Below are 18117 nucleotides of genomic sequence, written 5' to 3' on the forward strand. Positions count from 1 at the left end.
CCAGTTTCTGTTTGGAGAGGTAGTCAGAAGTTTATATGCTCTATAAACCTCTCTAAGTCCATGATCCTCCTGGCCCAAACAGGGATCTTGCTCTCAGTGATGAAACATCTGAGGGTCTGAAGTTAACAGTATCTTCCAGTTTGGCCAAGAAAAATATACCGCAGAGAATTATGAGAATTAAGATCACCTTTCAGGAAGTTGAGGTCACCAAGAAAGGTTAGAGGAGTGTGGATTCATAATATTTGTAGACAATAAGAGAGGAGCAGGGAAGCAGAGGTAAAATAGGAGGGCGACTCATCACTAGATGGCAGGACCCATTAGGGCAATGACCACATCTTTATCATTTATCTCTGAATCCCTCCGCCTTGTGCCTGGCGTTGGGAAAGCACTCAATAAATATTTGTCTAATAAATGAATGAATGCATGGATTTGATTGAAGGCAAACAGAGAAAGTTTGAGAATAATAGGGAGTTCTTTCCTTCTCCACTGTATGGTAATATAATATTCAAGTGCATGTATTCAGCAGCATGTAGAGACATATACATGCTCTCAGTATATATTTGATTGTTTGGAGACAGGGTCTCTGTCTGACACACAGGCTGGAGTGTAGTGACACAATCACGGCTCACTGAAGCCTTGAACTCCTAGGCTCAAGGAATCCTCCTGCCTCTGCATTCTGAGTAGCTGGGACTATACGCGCATGCCACTATGCCCAGCTAATTTTTAAAAATGTTTTTGTAGAGACAGGGTCTCACTATGTTACCTAAGCTGATCTCAAACTCATAGGCTCAAGCAATCCTTCTGCCTCAGTCTTCCAAAGTGCCGGGATTACAACTGCAAATAAGTCATGCTCTTACATAACTAGGTACTGAGGAGTTAAGACATATGAAATGCCAACACGAGGTTAAACCCTGCTTCTTTATGAAGCAGAGCTCACACACACACATACACAAATGGAGTTTAGAAGTAAAATTGCCTTGATTCTGGCAGGGGTGAGCCACCATGCCCCCAGCCTCATATATGTTCGGTTTTTTGTTTGTTTGTTTGTTTGTTTGTTTTTTGAGATAATCTCACTCTGTCGCCCAGGCTGGAGTGCAGTGGCGCGATCTCGGCTCACTGCAACCTCTGCCTCCCGGGTTCAAGTGATTTCCATGCCTCAGCCTCCTGAGTAGCTGGGATTACAGGCACCCACCACCACATCTGGCTGACTTTTTTGTATTTTTAGTAGAGACAACTTACCACCATGTCAGCCAGGCTGGTCTTGACCTCCTGCCCTCAGGCAATCTGCCCACCTCAGCCTCCCAAAGAGCTGGGATTACAGGCGTGAGCCACCGCGCCAGACTGAGGTAGTTCATTCTTGCAAATAAACATTGTCAAAAGTGTCAGTTATTCATCTTTCCTCGAAAGTATTAATACTTGATAGTAAATTAAATGAGACCACCATGCCCCCAAGCCCTTCCCAGACTGTTCACAAATTGAGGCTGTGATAATTAAAATGTGATTCCATTTTCTGACAGGGGCACTGCTACTAACCTCCGCCTTCGGGGTTCAAGCAATTTCCTGCCTCAGCCTCGGGAGTAGCTGGGACTACAGGCACCCACCACCACACCCAGCTAGTTTTTTTGTGTTTTTAGTAGAGACGGGGTTTCACTGTGTTAGCCAGGATGGTCTCAATCTCCTGACCTCGTGATCCAATCACTTCTCAGTCTTTTGGCTAAGATCATGTGTAGTATCTGTTCTTATCAGTTTATATGTTTGGTTTTAAGAGCTTCACCTTGATAGACATTAAGAGAAATGAGCTCAAAATGATTTGGTCCCCTATTTGTAGAATATTTGCTGTGGCATCATAAATTTTTCTCTCCAAACTAAGGTCCCTCCAGAAGGAACATTCCCTGGTGCTTCACCACTACTGTAATTGTGGCACCCCTCCCCTGGCCTAGGCCCCCAAGCGCTAGGTTTGTTCATCTTTCTCCTATCATATCTGCAAACTACTTTGCCTCTTAGGGAAGCTTTTAACTTAGTTGTAGAACATGCTGGTGATCCACTGAATCTAATTTGTCTCTCCTGGTTTAGTGCAATTGAATCATCTCAGGAAAATGAGAAGCAATTAGGTACCTGTTACTAACAAGGCGCTGAAATAATCTGCCAACAGACACACAGTGTTTATTTATTACTGGAGTATGTCATGTGAGAAAACATGATGTTGCCTTTCTCCAAGAAGAATTGCCAGAATTGGTTTTCAAATGCAGGCCTCATAGACCTAAGAAGCCACCTTTGAGGAGCATGGATCAGAGAAGCAAGAGGTCTGTGAGCCTCGTTCACGGTTAGCTCCAGTGCCAGTGCCTGCCCTCATGGGCAGCATTGTGGATGGGGTTTGAAGTTGCTGGACACTAAAGAGAAAAAGCAGCTTTTTTTTTTTTTTTTTTTTTTTTTTTTTGCAAAGGTCCTTTAAGTCCCAGTTCAGGAAATTATTAAATTCATTAGCCAGATACTTACAACCAGCTATTACTGCCCAGCCAAAGGAAAAAAGAGTGCTAGCGAATGCTTTAAAACTACAACTAAACAGAAGTCAGGAAGCGTGTAATTAAAACTGTACCTTTACTGTATTGTAAAGAGTTTGACTGTGACATGGAAAATATTTAAAGGAGAAGGCTGTTTAGCTAATTTGTCTGCAAGTGAACTGCCTAGTGGAGAACTATCCTAAATTAACTGTAAGGCCACCCACTGAGCCACCCTCATAAAGGGCCATGGCTGCTCAGCTTGGGTTTGTGTAATGTTCAATAATTACTAGATAAATGCATAACTAAAAGCTCTATTACACTAATAATTTGTACTGTGATAGATGTGTGGGACACCCTGCTGGGTTAATTTGTCATCCCTGCAGCAAACTTCTAAAGAGGGCTCTTCCGTAGTGGAATCATGTTAATATGCTGTCCCTGGGAGGACAGGTTAGGGCAGTGAGACCACTTGGCTCCTTAATCTCTTAAAGAGGCAAAGGGCCTCCAGGGTGAGTGCTAAAGAGAATAGGGTGATTAACCCGGGGGACCTGGATTTCAACTCATCTTCACAAAGGAAGCTGCTTTCCCTTGGAATTCCTTTCCCCCTTTCTCTCTGTCCCTCTCAATCACACGCAGGCCTGTGTGTCCCACTGGTGCATGCACACACAGGCATAGACCCACGTGTTTGTACATAGTGAAGGCAGTGGTTCTGAGCAAGGTTTCTTGGAAACCCAGAGAAATGCCAGATATAGGTGAAGGGGAAGAAGGTAGCAAATCACACTGCCACGTGTGTACCTATACAACTCACTTGCATGTTCTTCACATGTACCCCAAAACCTAAAATGCAATTAAAAAAAAAAGAAATCCTCTCATTGTTAAGACTTCCTGGTATCATGCACTTGGACTGTACCTTGCATAATCAGATAAGTCCCGAGCAGTTCTTTCTTTCCGGTTCAGCTTAATCTAATGTGGATTCCATGTGTAGACTCATTTATTTTCCTTTTTTCACCATAGAATAAAAAATTCACGATTGGACTTGTATCTCCTCTTTATGTGGAATGGTTTTTTCTACCTCTTTCTCTCTCACATACACGCGCACACACACACACACACACACACACACAATTACTGTGTTAAATATGAAGCTCACATTTAAGCTTCAATGCAGGGTTTTCAACTTCCCCTATTGACAGAATCATAAATCATGTTAAAGTTAAGTGAATTACAATAGCATGGGACTGTAGCTTGAACAATGTTTATGTAGTATCAGCTTATCATCCATGTAGGAAAGGAGGGGTGAGTGCTGATACCGAAATGGGAATGTATGGCCCCTATTAATGTGCTTGCAGCATCACTGAGAGTCACCCATTCCAGGCTGCATCCTTCGTGTTACTGAAACTAGCATGTTTAACCACCCACATGTATGGAATTTTTTTAAACTTCATATTTTTACAGTAAATTTACATTTGCCATTTCTTCATATTGAATGGTAGTTCCTTTTTCCCCCTGAAAAAATTTCTTATGTGCAAAACACATCTGAGGATCATCAGAATTGCCAACTTCTATTACAATAATAAGGGGGTCTATGAACAACAACAACAACAACAACAACAAAAGTCTGAAATAAACCATTTGGCCTGTGAAAAATAAACGGGAGCAGCAAGGGCAATGAAAGTCAGCCAGAATAGAATTCAGATCCTGGATAGCCACTTGGGGTGTGTGGCAGCTTCTACAAGTCACTCATTCTCTGCTGGTCTTTGTTTTCCCACCTGTCCCAAATTGGAAAGGCTTTTTGGGAGGGGAAGTGAGATGACACACGGAAAGAGTTCGGGATACAATGAACATCCCATAGGTGTTCATTGTCTCCCAGATTCTCCCACCCTCTTGTTGCTATTTGCTTTCTTTGTCTGTAGTTCTCTTGCAATGATTCTTTCATTCCTCAATCCCCATCCCCAGTTCTCTCTTTCTACCTGCTCATGTTGGTCTGGAAGGAAGAATGTGCCCCGCCTCTTGTGGAGAAGCCACACTTGCCTGGAAGAGGAGATGTGGTCTCGGGGACAAGAGCAAGCCCAGTTTCCCCATCCCATCGTTCTTGCACACTTGGAAGCACAGGGAACCTTTCCAGTGGAGAAGGCGGCTCCTCTCTCATGAGGGGTAGCCCCTTAGCCATGTGTAGACTTTGCTCTGACCTGCCTTCATTCAGGCATGGTGCTTCCTAAAGGGATAATTACCTTTGTTGTTTACAAGAACCTGTTGTTTGTAAGAGTCAATTTGGCAAATAATTATTGAGCACTCATTATCTGCCAAGCACTGTGCTGGGCCTAATGAGCAAGCTACATCAGCCAGTCCTTCCCTTCCAATCTAGCAGAACAGATAGATATTAGACAAATGATTATACCTGTGATGAGATGAATATGCAGGGAATTAAGGAAGGCTGAGGAATACTGTAGCAAGCTATTTGAAATATTTGTGGAGATTTGAATGTACTTAGGTCAGGATGTGTGGGTCCTTTTTTTTGGTATGCAATATGAATTTTTAAAACTTTGGTATCCCTTAGGGGTATGTCTAGATCTTTCTGATTCTCCAAATTTCTGAGTATCATAATAAGAGTTATTGAATTGTCGAATACCAAGTAATGAACAGTAGATATGTTAACACATACTCAAGTGAAAGATTCTTACAAATGAGAGAAACCCAACCAAATTGCTTTGCCACTCCTCCACTCCCCCAAAAGAAAATAATGGATTAGTTTATGTAACTGAAAAGTCTAGGGTTACGTAGCTTAAGGTAGAGATGGAGTCAGGTGTTCAAATGCTACCTTCAGAAAGCGCCCCCTTCCTCCTCTCCCTCCTTCTGCCCCTCTACCTCCCCCTCACCCTCCTTTTCTCCCTCCCCAGACCCACAGTCCCACCCAGGTCTGCTGTCCTCTGTGTGAGCTTTATTCTTGTGATATTTAGCTTTATTTAGGCTAAATATCCTCAGACTGCAGCACAGATAGTGTGAGCAGCGCCAGGCTTAATGTCCACCAATTTAATAACCCCAAGAGAAAAAGAACAACTTTTTAACAATAGATCTAGGGAAGGACCTACTCCTAGATGCTTATGATTCTGACTATCCCGGTTTGGGTCATTTGTTCACTTTTAACACATCCCTTAGTTTAAAAGGCAGTGGAATGCCTCACTGGTGTGACCTGGCTTACCTGCCCACCCATGGAGCCAAAGGGTAAGGTGAAGTCCACCCTAACCACATAGACTGAGGCTGAGGGATGCATAGTTCCCCAAAGAAACATTAGAGCTCTGTTTCCAGAAGAAGGGGTGAAGGACTGCTGGGCAGGCAAAAACAACAGCTACCCACTGCAGGAGCAAATAGCAGAGCTGGCCTGAGTGCTGGCCAATGGGCTCAGCTTACTCACTAGCTGTGGCTTGTTTCTGCAGCTAGCATTTGCAGAGCACAAGTAAAACCCAGGCCTATTTGTTCATGCCACAGACCCCCAGGGTAATTTGAAAATGGTTCAGCTCTTGATTCTCAATTACCTGGTGTTGCTTCATTGCATTGTATAATCCAGATTACTTTTCATGTATCCTAATTTATTCTAAAACCAATTCTAAGAGTATTAAATAACCAAGAGTCTAGCATACTGTTTGGCACATAGTAGATTCTCAATACACTTGCTGAATGAATGATCCTACTATGAACGAGGCACCTGCATCCATTAATTCTAATCCTCAGAAAAGCCTTGTTAATTGCTGCTGTTACTATTTTTTTTTTTTCTGAGACGAAGTCCCGTGCTTGTTGCCCAGGCTGGCATGCAGTAGGGCAATCTTGGATCACTACAACCTCTGCCTTCCAGGTTCAAGCAATTCTCCTGCCTCAGCCTCCTGAGTATCGGGGACTACAGTCATGCACCACCACGCCTGGCTAAGGTTTTGTATTTTTAGTAGGGATGGGATTTCACCATGTTAGCCAGGCTGATCTCAAACTCCTCACCTTGTGATCCGCCTTGCCTCAGCCTCCCAAAGTGCTGGGATTACAGGCATGAGCCACCATGCCTGGCCAGTTGCTGCTGTTATTTAAAGATAAGAAATTTAAAGATAAGAAAAGGTAGGTTTGGAAATGTTAATAACTTTATCCAGATTAGCATAGGGAGTGAATGATTTTAAAGCCAGAGTAGTCAAGCTCATTTTGTAATAAAGGAAACTAAGGAATATAGGAGGCTGGCACCTTGCTAGTCAATACCCAAGCTAGAATGAAAACTTGGTCCCCTGACTTTAATCACGAGACTGATTGTTCTGTTGCTTATTTCATTCCTTGTGTGAAATCTACCCTCAGTAGGATAAATCCTCAAGTCCTGCGGGGTGAATTCAGGAAGGTGCTTCGAGTTCAAGAGGATGCCTTGAAAGTAGTCATTGGCTTGGAGAGGTGGCTCACACCTGTAATCCCAATACGTTGAGAGGCCAAGGCAGGCGGATCACTTGAGTCCGGGAGTTTGCAACCAGCCTGGGCAACAGTGAAACCCCATCTCTACTAAAAATACAAAAATTAGCTGGGCGTGGTGGCACATGCTTGTAGTCTCAGCCACTTGGGAGGTTGAGGTGGGAGGATTGCTTCAGCCCAGGAAGCGGAGGTTGCAGTGAGCCTAGATTGCATCACTGCACTCCAGCCTGGTCAAGAGAGCAAGACCCTGTCTCAAAAGAGAGAAAAAAAAACAAAGTAGCCTATGCTTTAGTAATCATGTTGCACAGAAATAGAGGCTTCAATTTCAGTATAAATCCAACAATTTGGTGGAGAGAAATGCTGCAAAACAACCCATGGCTTTATGTTTGTTATGAGATTTTGCTTGTTTGTCTGCTTATTTTCCTGCGTTTTTTTAATGCAGGGAAAGACTTGCAATACCATAGATTCAGCATCGGTCATTGTCCAAGAAGCATCTGCACGGATCTTGTTTTTGAAGTCCTCTTTCACAGGACTGCAGTTTGTAATTCCATTTCACTTCTGACAGGTCACTGGAAGATTCCCTCCCTTTTTCTGTTAATCTTTGGAACCATCCAATCTATGGTGGTTCGCTTTTTCTCAAATAATTGTTTTGATTTGTTTTTCATTCTTCATTTAGTCTCACAGTAGTATCACTTACATGTTACGTAAAAGTTCAAGTTCCCTTCCTGGAACTGGATTCTTGTCAACTTTGCCTATTAAACCATCACTCTAAATATTTCCAATAATCACAGCTGTTGCGTGGTGTTTGAACACATTTCGCATCAGCCATCATGGAAGCTTAGGCAATTAGCGCATGAACATGGTCAATTTCGATTCAAAGAGGCCCTGGCAGGACAAAGGCTGGGGGCTCTGTTTCACAGAGCTTAAAGTAGCACACTCAGGGCTTTTTAAACTCTAAATATTACAGTTTCCCCAAAGCCAAAGGATCTTAAAGACTAAGTCTAGATATAGCCTATAACTTAATATCCCATAAACATTTTAAAAATAATTTAAAAGTCTTCCTTATTTCAGATCTTTAGATTTTAATTTTATTTGTATGGATCAGTTGTACTATTTGTAAATGTAATACTAGATACTGAATTCTATACATCCTCTAGAGCTTAAACTAGATGAGCTTCAGAGAGTATTTAGAAGCCACCTACATTTATAACATGCCAGGTAGCAGCAGAAACTAAGTTAAAACCAAATCCCTTCTAATCTGAAAATATTTCTGAAAAATATCCGGATCTTCTGAAAAGCATTTGACCTTATTATTGTTATTCTTATTTTAGAGACAGGGTCTTGCTCGGTCACCCAGGCTAGAGTGCAATGGTGTGATCATGGCTCACTGCAGCCTCAAACTCCTGGGCTTAAGCAGTCCTCCCACCTCAGCCTCCAAATAGCTGGGATTATAGGCTTACTGTAATCCCGGCCACCACACCTGGCTACATTTAAAAAATTTTTTTGTAGAGACAAGATCTCACTGTATTGCCCATGGTGGTCTCAAACTCCTGGGCTCAACTGATTCTCCCACCTCAGCCTTCTGAGTAGCTGGGATTATAGGTGTGAGCCATCACACCTGGCTAAGAAGTGTTTCTAGTAGTCAATATGTATTAGGTTTCTCATAAGCAACCTCCAAATAACTAACATGGTGAGGCTTTCAAGGGAAATGTTAGAGATTTCCACTGTTGCCATGTTTTAGGAGGCCATGCTCAGAATATGGTGAGGTCAGAAGTATGCCTGGGGCCAGGTGTAGTGTCTCATGCTTGTAATCCTAGCACTTTGGGAGGCCAAGATAGGTGGATTTCCTGAGCTCAGGAGTTCAAGACCACCATGGGCAACATAGTGAAATCCTGTCTCTACTAAAAAAAATACAAAAATTAGCCAGATATGATGGTGGGTGTCTGTAATCCCAGCTACTCAGGAGGCTGAGGCAAGAGAATCACTTGAACCCGGAAGGCAAAGTTTGTAGTGAGCCAAGATAGCATGACTGCACTCCATCCTAATCCTAAGTGACAGAGTGATGAGACTCTGTCTCAAAAAAAAAAAAAAATGCCTGGTTGGCAGGGGTCTACATGGTAAAGAGGGCAGTCAGCATGGACACTCAAGGATTATAGGTCTAAGTGAAAAATTGCATCTAGAGGGAGCTGGTTCCATAGTTCGAAGCTTCTGGATTAAGTCTTACAGTCTGAACTTTAAGTAAAGGCAGGGATTCACAGTATATTTCGTTAGCAAAGACTCTATAGGTCTTTAAAGAAATTTTGTGTTTACTTAGCTATCTATGGTATCTATGATTATTAGGTCAAGATTGTTGCTTTTGCTATTGCTGCTTTTGCTTTTCATTTTGTTGTTGGTGGAATTATTTTCAAGGTCCTCATGTCATATCCATACTGATAGGACATACGATTTTATCCACAGTTATTTAATTTTTTCTCCAAGGGACAAACGAGCAATAAGGACCTCTTGTTCCACCATTGCTTTCCTTCCTGTATTCCACAGTCAGAACAGTTCCTAGCACACAGAAGCAAATTTCAGTTAATTCATTGCCTATCCCCATTCTTATCTATGATAGTACTGTCATACCAATCAAGGAATCTATTTATTGATCACTTAATTGTGTGGTCAGAAACTGTGCCATGTGCTTTATATACATTGTCTCATTTAATCTTCGCAACAGCTCTGTGAGGTTAGCTCCATTATACAGATGGCAAAACTGAGTTATAGAGAAGCTCAGCAACCTGAAGCATAGCTTGTAAGTGATAGAGCTTAGAATTTAAAATTACATTGCACTGCTTTTCCAAGTCATATGTTTAACTTAGAATTACACACACGCACACACACACACACAGAACAGACCAAGCCATGTTAAGTAATGGTGAAGACAGATAATTAAAAGGCTACCATGGAGAATTAATGAGATATCACAGATTGCTTTGGAAAGCTTCAGAAAGCTTGGGCTTCAACAGAAAGGCTGTTTAAGAACATGATATGGTTAGGTGGAAGTAGCAGTGATTGTCAGGTGTCTGACTCACAGAGCACAAGGTGTTTGGAGAATGAACAAGAATTGTGTGAGTCTACACCACTGAAAAACTATGGCTTGGTCAAACAGACCTTTGTCTGTATTTGAAAAGAAAGTTTTATTGGAACACAGCCACACTCATTTATTTATGTCATGTCTATGACTGCTTCTGCACTGTAGCAGCAGAGCTGAGCAGTTGCAACAGTGACCATACGGCCTGCAAAGTCTAAACTACTTGGTATCTGGTCTTTACAGAAAACGTTTGCCAACTCCTGGTCTAGCCAGGGCCTTTGAGCCACAGAGGTCTTGAAGTAGGTAAAATTGATCTAGATAAAAATTTTTCAAGAATTTGGCCTTTCTTTTTTTTGTACGGGCCTTTCCTTTTCCTCTATTTTTCCAAAACACATTGGAATTTGATCTTTTAGAAGATCCCTTCAATTCAAATGGAATCGAATCTATTAACTGTCTTAAAAACTTACTGTAGCATAAAGTTACTTTGTCCTGTAGCAGTAATAGAAAAACACTGGTATTTTGCAAGCCATCATGTAATGTCATATATTTCTCTCAATTTGACATATCTGGGTCCTTTCATGTGCATCTTAGTGATGTTGAAGATGTGTACCAAATGTTTTGAAAAACCTTGGCTCACCTTGAGTCAAACACTTTGTTGTTTAAAAAAGGCATCGCCTCTTAAAGGTTTGAAAACCATTGTCAATTCTTCTTTCCTGTATCTCTGTTCAAATAAATCCCATGACTCGAAACTTCTCCGCTTTCATAAATGACAGGCATGATTCATGCGTGATTTATAAATTAGAGCTATGGACCATTAAGACAGATATCTCAGCTTTAGGTAGGGTATAATGGTGCGGTGTGGTTTTGAATTTCTGGAGAAGCAAGATACATAGCAGTTGACAATCTAAGTCATTTTTAAGTTCAATTTGCCCTTATGGAAAGATGCTTTTTTTTTTAAGCGGGATTTTTTTCTTCAATTTTCTTCTCCATTTGAAGGTTTGCCTTATTACAAATTTTTACTTCTAATTATGAGTAGTCAGGCGTTTTTAATGCCACCCTTACTGTATGGACATGGTAACTTTCATCTTCATATTTCTGAAGACATATGAGAAGGTTTTTCTTGTAATGGTGCTAACAGAGAAAAACTGTTTGCAGTCTCACCTGTTGCCCCTGACTTTGTATTGATTAACGCTAAGACGATGAAGTTTTGCAGATGCCAGGGCTCAGGGATGATTGTTCACTCTTGTGGGGGAAGAAGCCTGTATATAACACTGCCTTAAGAGCACACTGCACCTGAAGGAGGATTAGATTTTATTGTTTGTGTTGCTCCCTTGACAGCTTCTCTTTGTAGCCTCCCATACAAGAGAGACTGGGATTTAAAGGCCGATGCCAGAAAGCAAAAGCTAACGTGAAAAGAATCCAAGACTCTGTCCAGTGTGTGAGAATCTGCAACGGTTCATGGACAAGGGATAACGCAATTAAGGCAATGTCAGGGTTATACAGAAGAACATATTTCAACCCATAAAGTTTTGGTTTGAGGGAAAATGTGTGAGGGTTATTTGAGTTCTTCGAGGTTGAGCTTGAGAAAAACCATGGGAAATACTGAGATTACTTTATTTTTCTTCCCTCAGACTTATAAAAGCAGAAAAAGGCAAGATTCCAAGTTTGTGTGGACACTGCTTCCTGATACAGTCTTATTTCACATGGCCCACCTTAGATGTTCTAAGTAGTTCTAGCTCCCCTTAAGAGTACTCAATGTGCCTACTAGACCTCTTCCCCATAGTGGACTGTCAAACCAAGAATCACTGGTTAGATTTTATGAGTCTCGCAACATATCCGATAATACAATAATGAGCCTGACCTTCTCCTTTCCCAGTCTTAGTAAATTCTACTCTTAACAGAAGAAGCATTTTTGAGTTACATATGTATATACATTTTTTTCAATTGTTTGAATTTTTAACTTTTTCTCTCAAACTAAAACCAAGAGAGAGAGGATTTTCAAGAACTGGGAGGTGCTGGACTTGTGGGGAATGGAATGAACAAGTAAACCAACCTGTTTGCCCTGTTTTTTTTTTTTTAAATGTCCAGTAATATGATCGTTCTGTAATAAATAGCTGAGTAATACACCCTTTGGGAAAGTCTGGCTCTCTGTTTCTTCCATTGTGGCTACTTTGTTCAGGATGTGTAGGCAATGCCATTGCAGCCAAAGAAACCTGATCAAATGTCCTTCCTTCCCATCTTATTTATATTCTTTGTGAAAAGCCCAAGCAGTTGTTTTAAACAAGTCTGGCTACTCATTAAAGTTTAAACTAGAAGTGAGATCCATCGGAGTGAAGTGTTTCTGACACTCTCTGCTGCTCCTGGCCTAGGGTACTAAGAGTATTAGATGCCGGAAGCAGCCAATTTCGTAGTGTCTTTTAATACGCAAAATTGTATTAACATCAACATGGATACAGATGGATGCACTGCAATAAACTGTAACCACTTGAGAAAAACCTTTATTGACTCTCAAGTAAATAATGCACATTTTAAAGGATCTAAATATGCATTTACATAATGTGTGATAATTTTTTATCGTGTCAACTACTCACACACACACATCCATAAGACATGTTTTTCTTCATCCAAAATCTGGACTCATACCATTTTTTGTGCGTTCCGTTAGCATCATGCCAAATTCTTAACGGGAATTTTTTTCTATAAAGCCTGATCTGGCCATCTCAAAATATACTTGATGAATTTTACCCTTAAGTTGATTTAACCCCCATGGCTCTTTCTAAAATGACTTTAGACAACTTAAATGAAAACTTAGGTACAATAAAAAATATCCAAAACAAAGAGAGAAAACAAGAAATAGGAGAGAAGAAAAACGAAGTTAGGGATTGATGAAATCTCAGTTCTGAGTTTCAGTGGGTTTCTGTGTGTCTGGTAGAAGATGAATGCAGGTTATCCAGAGAAACAGCGTATACTTAATAATAATTATTAGAGCTTTGTGATGTCAATAACGTAACTGTTTTCTGTTTGAAGAAATGAAGGCTCAGGATCTTGAATGATTTCTCTCCAGTTGCACAGTGAACTGATGACTGAGCCAGAAAGTCCAAAGCATGAGAAAGTAAGGGCTGCAAAGGATGACCCTTTAAAATGCAGACTCAGCAACTGCCTAATTTGAAACTACAGGCTAAATGATTTCCTGGTATTAATTAAGAATTAATTGATTCTTATAAATCAGTCATTGTAGAATTAATTCCGTATAGTATCATATGTTCTTGTGTTTGTGTTAAACTCTGTTCCACAGAGAAATGATGAATAAATTGTTTTTAGTAAAATATAATAAAGAGACTAAGGTCTAAATTTACATTGCTAATTATTTTCTTTTACGTATTTAACAACAACAACAAAATGAGGGCACGGATGTGTATTAACAGTTAATGGGGAGATGACAAGGTCCTTTAGAATTATTTTTTATATCTTGTTTCTTTAAAGATCAGTTCTGTTTGATCTCAAGTGAATTTCTTCCTTGGGCAGCAGTCTCTGTTGGCCACCATGATTTCATAATCAGACAATTGCCCATCACTTTCCATTGAGCACCTGAGGCAGTGGCACTTTATCTTCAAGGTCAGCCTACCAGGGGCTCATGTCAGCAGAAGTGCCACCTTGGTGTTTGACATCCTGCAAAAGTTGAGTGTTCGTTTTGTTAGGCTCAGCATATTCTCAGCCTAGTTTGGGAAATACCACATTCTGTCCTTAACTAGTAACTATTCCATCAGATGCAGGGTATTGAGTGAAAGTTTTTTGCCATCAGCAAGAAGGACTGTACCATGTTGGATGAAAAACTTCCTCTAATTCTTTAAAGCCAGTAGCATAATTTGCAGAGTTAAGAGATGACCAGAGCCATTTAACGTTTTAGCTTGTGGGATTTAACTCAGCAACAATGATCAGTTCCAAGATTTATCATTCACTGTAGGAAGTACTAAGTTTCACCCATTTTACTAAAAGTTCTCTGGCTCTTGGCCAGGTGGAGAAACCAAGATTTGGTTTTGGCAAATTTTATTCTATGTTTAACAGTATGGTTATCTTATTAACCTCTGTTTATTTAGTCATTTGCTGCACATCCAACAAATATTTATTGAGTGCCAGATTCAGTTCTGGGGATGTTGCAGTGGGTGGAAAAGCTATTTACAAAGATGGAGAAGACTGGGAGAAGCATCAGCCTGAGAGGAGAAGGTAATGAAAATTCTGGTTCAAATAGATGAAGTTTGAGACATCCTCGGTTGTATGACTGAGGGCAAAATTTCACCTGTTTTGGCTCAGATTTGTTTCTTGAGCCCATAGTAGGAGCCTGCAAATATCTATTGGGCAGATTAAACGTTTCATGAAGTAAAGGGTTTCATCAGACCATCTATAAGACACGGATTGGGCAGTTACTTCTACTCCAATCTCCCATTTCCATTCTTCGAAAACTTCAGATGTCACTCTGAACCCTGTAGTATGAGGATTTCAGTCATTAGTCAGAAAGTGCCCTAGTCATAAGGAGATCCCAGTAGGGAACAAAGAACCCATGCCCAGCAAGTAATGCAGGTGCATTCTTCTTACAGCCCTTAGCCATGCAAGTGGGATATGGGAGAAGTAGTGGCCTGCTGACTGGGATTCTCTTCAGTATTATGAGTCATTCTTGGCATTAGAAAGGTCTTTTTTCCAAAATGTGGATGTTCCTGTGATTTTTCTTTGCAAGGACTTTTTGAGTTTAAAGATTTAAACTGTAAAAAGTAAAGGAGAGATAAATACTCTCATCTCCTCTAATCTGGGAGAGGTTTCTCTGACCCTGATTGAGAAGCAAGAGCTGCTCTCTTGGCTTGACTTGGTTTGAGTATCTTCAACCTTTCCATGTGCTGCTCTTATCCTCCAGCCAGTTTTATCAATCATCCTTCTCATTCAAGGACAAAAATTCCCTCAGAAAAGTTATTAGGCACCTCACATAAGGTTTTTAATCTAACATAATCTTCTTGTCCAAATGAAATTTACCAGGGTTCAAATGTAAGGGAGTAGTAGTTGTCTGAGTCTTTTATCGTTTTTATGGGCAGAGAGCCAACATTTTAGTAGGGGTCACTGCCTGCTTACCCTGTGGGTTCCCCTGCTCTCACATATATGCATTTCTGAATTTGGATTTGAAATGGCATCTGAAGGCCACATAAACCATCCGTGTAAAGTGAGGCACCCAAATTGCATGGGTTCATTAAGTGATCATTTACTACATACTTCAAAAAATTTTCATCCTGAATTAGTCCCTAGAAATTTCCTTGAAAGGGGTATAAGAGCTTTAACAATGAATTATTGTCTATGGATAGCTCGGCATGAAAGGGGATCCATATGTGCAAACTAGAATTTGTCATATGTAATGTCAGTTAAGTCAGGTCTAATCTACCAAATACATTTTTTATTGCTTGCTTCATTAAAAAGGCTCTTAAGGTAATGAATAATCTTCAGCCTCACCAAGGATTATTAATGCCTTTATAACTCATGTCCACTGAAAATAGAAAGACAGCTTGAAACTCTACCCTAATCTAACCTCCGTGTTTGTCTTAAAGCCTTAAGGAAGAAAATCTGTCAGACCGATCCAGTGTTCAATTCAGTCACATGAGCAATTCTGTGACTCGGGCCAGGAGGAGAAATACAGGAGGAAGTTGAATCGGGTTCAGCTGTGACAAAGCAGGTCTTTCTTTTCATAACCCTGATGTTTTCTTTTCCTGCAGCAAGTCCTCATGCAACACCATCGACTCTTCATTTCCCGACATCACCCATTATCCAGCAGCCTGGGCCTTACTTCTCACACCCAGCCATCCGCTATCACCCTCAGGAGACGCTGAAAGAATTTGTCCAACTTGTCTGCCCTGATGCTGGTCAGCAGGCTGGACAGGTGGGGTTCCTCAATGTAAGGAAACCTCTTTTTTTTTCCATTTCTTTAGAAATGTTAGCCGAATATAAAAATAACAAGGGAAGATCTGATGATCATGTGACATTGTACTCTCTCATGTTGTACTGACTGACTGCAGGCAAATGTCATATTTATTCTAGATTGTGGGAAAGTTAACTTGCTCTAAGAGTGATTAGTCAGGGTTTAAAAACAGTGTTTGTGTTAAGTTTGCAACTGTCAAGTTTATGGATATAAATCAGCCCAAGGGTGAACTATATAACCTTCTAAGTTCTGTGAGCTGATCATTCCACCCCATGCATTCTAACCCCAGGGCTCATACAGTTAACAAAATAGAAAGACCGAATAGTTTTAAATAGTGATTTGGGGTGGTAGAAAGAGGTAGGGAGATGAAGGGGACAGATGTTTCAGATCAACTAAGTCGATATTTTTTAAAAATACAGTCTTCTAACACTTTAGATCAAGTTGACCAGTACTTGAACTCAAGATACTGAGAGTACAGTTTATTGTGGTTTGTTATTTCTGCAAGTCATTATCTTCCCACTTATCTGGGTGTAAAGCTAAACAGTGTTCAATAGCTTCACATGAATGTTTTCATTTTTCCTCAAATAAACCAAATAATCACAATTAGAAATGGCATTCCAAATGTAAAAGTGATTTTTAAAAATCACAAATTTTATTTCAGATATAGGCTTAGATGTTTACAGTGGAGAGCTGTATCCCAAGGCCAATAATAATAAACAATGACCAGCATAAAGCCAAAGTTGATTTTCCTTTTCTCCTAATAACTGTGCATGAAGTCACAGATTAGCCCAAATTATTACTGCCTAATTTAGGATAGTATGTCACACTGTCCTGCCACTGATTTTTTTCACTTGCAGAAATACCTGATTCTGCATATCTGAGCCAGAACAGGCAGCTTTGGCTAATGTCTGGTGATGTGTTAGCAGATACATTTCTGTCTAGACAACAAATCAATATGGTGCCTCTTTTCTTTTTGCTTGTATATTCATTTGCTTGGCTTATTCTTAAGCATTCACTTATGGACTCTCAGCCCACTCAGAAATAATGCAAAGGCAAGGTTGCCGGCGAGAAAACACAGCGTTCTGATCGTCAGACGAGGTAGTCTTTGAGGAGCAATACGAAATATATGAGTAAATGTTGATGGGGGAGTGAGACTGCCTCTGCGAAATTATTAAGCTTAAATGTAAAAGCCTGGGACAGCAGGATCTCCTTCAACTGAATTTTGATTGGGCAGTAAATATGAACTGCTGTTGTTGGTTGAATGGAGGCCACTTGGGAAACAGTGAAAAAACTGAGCTGATCACCAGCTTTAAGCATCTGACATCCAAATTTTTAAACACTTTTACTAGTCCTGACACCCTATATAACTGTCAGATGCCCAGTTTTGCATTTTGATCAAAACTTTATAGGGCTTAAGGCAGGTCTCTTCATAAAATGATTTTGAAAAAATTGAAAATATAATGGTTTTTATTGCTCTCTTTAGAGGGGAATTTTTTGTTAAAGAGCTGTTATTTGGTTGTTTTAACATCAGGCAGCAAAATAAATATGACTCTTATGGCATATGCTTATATAATTTAAATCAAAATTAGAAGTGATATTTTTCCCTAGCAGACTTCTGACAGCTGAATTCTAAAGTTTCTGTGCCTGATGTTATACAATATGTGAACAAAATTTTCTATGTTCACTTAACACATTTATTAAATGTTATATAATATCAACTTTGAAGAGTGAAAATAAAATATTACTTTTTATCTCAAGTGCATATTTAGGAAACTTTATCATATCTGTGTAAAGAAACAAGTGGAATATACCACAATCCATAAAACACTTAAATATTTAATAATCATGAGAATGATAATGAAGGAAGCAGTTAATGCAGAAAAATACAAAACATGCCAAGCAAAAGTTGGTTACTCAGGTGACAAATCCAGAATGATGATTGGTGGGTGATTTTATAAAACCAGATGCAAAGAAGGACAATTTAGTTCAAGAGATAAGTTCAGGATGCACTGGGTACCTGTGGCTAAGGATGCATTGGGCACTGTGGCTAAGAGTACTTTTGTGAAATGCCTCGAAAACAGAACCCAACAGAGGATGTTTGCATATGGACTTATAGAAGGATTCAAGCAGCTAGATACTTAGTATTGACATTAAAGGTGCCT

General features: G+C 40.2%; 1 protein-coding gene and 1 pseudogene across 6 annotated transcripts in view; both read left to right on the forward strand.

The window, feature by feature from the left end:
• Positions 1 to 18117, forward strand: part of NFIA (nuclear factor I A) — a 394588-nt gene that overhangs the window by 317466 nt on the left and 59005 nt on the right. For all 6 annotated transcript variants that reach the window (XM_002750888.5, XM_078332012.1, XM_009001349.5 and 3 more), the window contains one exon: positions 15753 to 15931. In XM_002750888.5, the coding sequence (XP_002750934.1) occupies positions 15753 to 15931 (179 nt within the window). The remainder of the gene's footprint in view (positions 1 to 15752; positions 15932 to 18117) is intronic.
• On the forward strand, positions 1695 to 1821 carry LOC118143557 (U2 spliceosomal RNA; annotated as a pseudogene).

The sequence above is a fragment of the Callithrix jacchus genome, chromosome 7 (assembly GCF_049354715.1).
Source record: "Callithrix jacchus isolate 240 chromosome 7, calJac240_pri, whole genome shotgun sequence".
Classification (NCBI taxonomy): domain Eukaryota; kingdom Metazoa; phylum Chordata; class Mammalia; order Primates; family Cebidae; genus Callithrix; species Callithrix jacchus.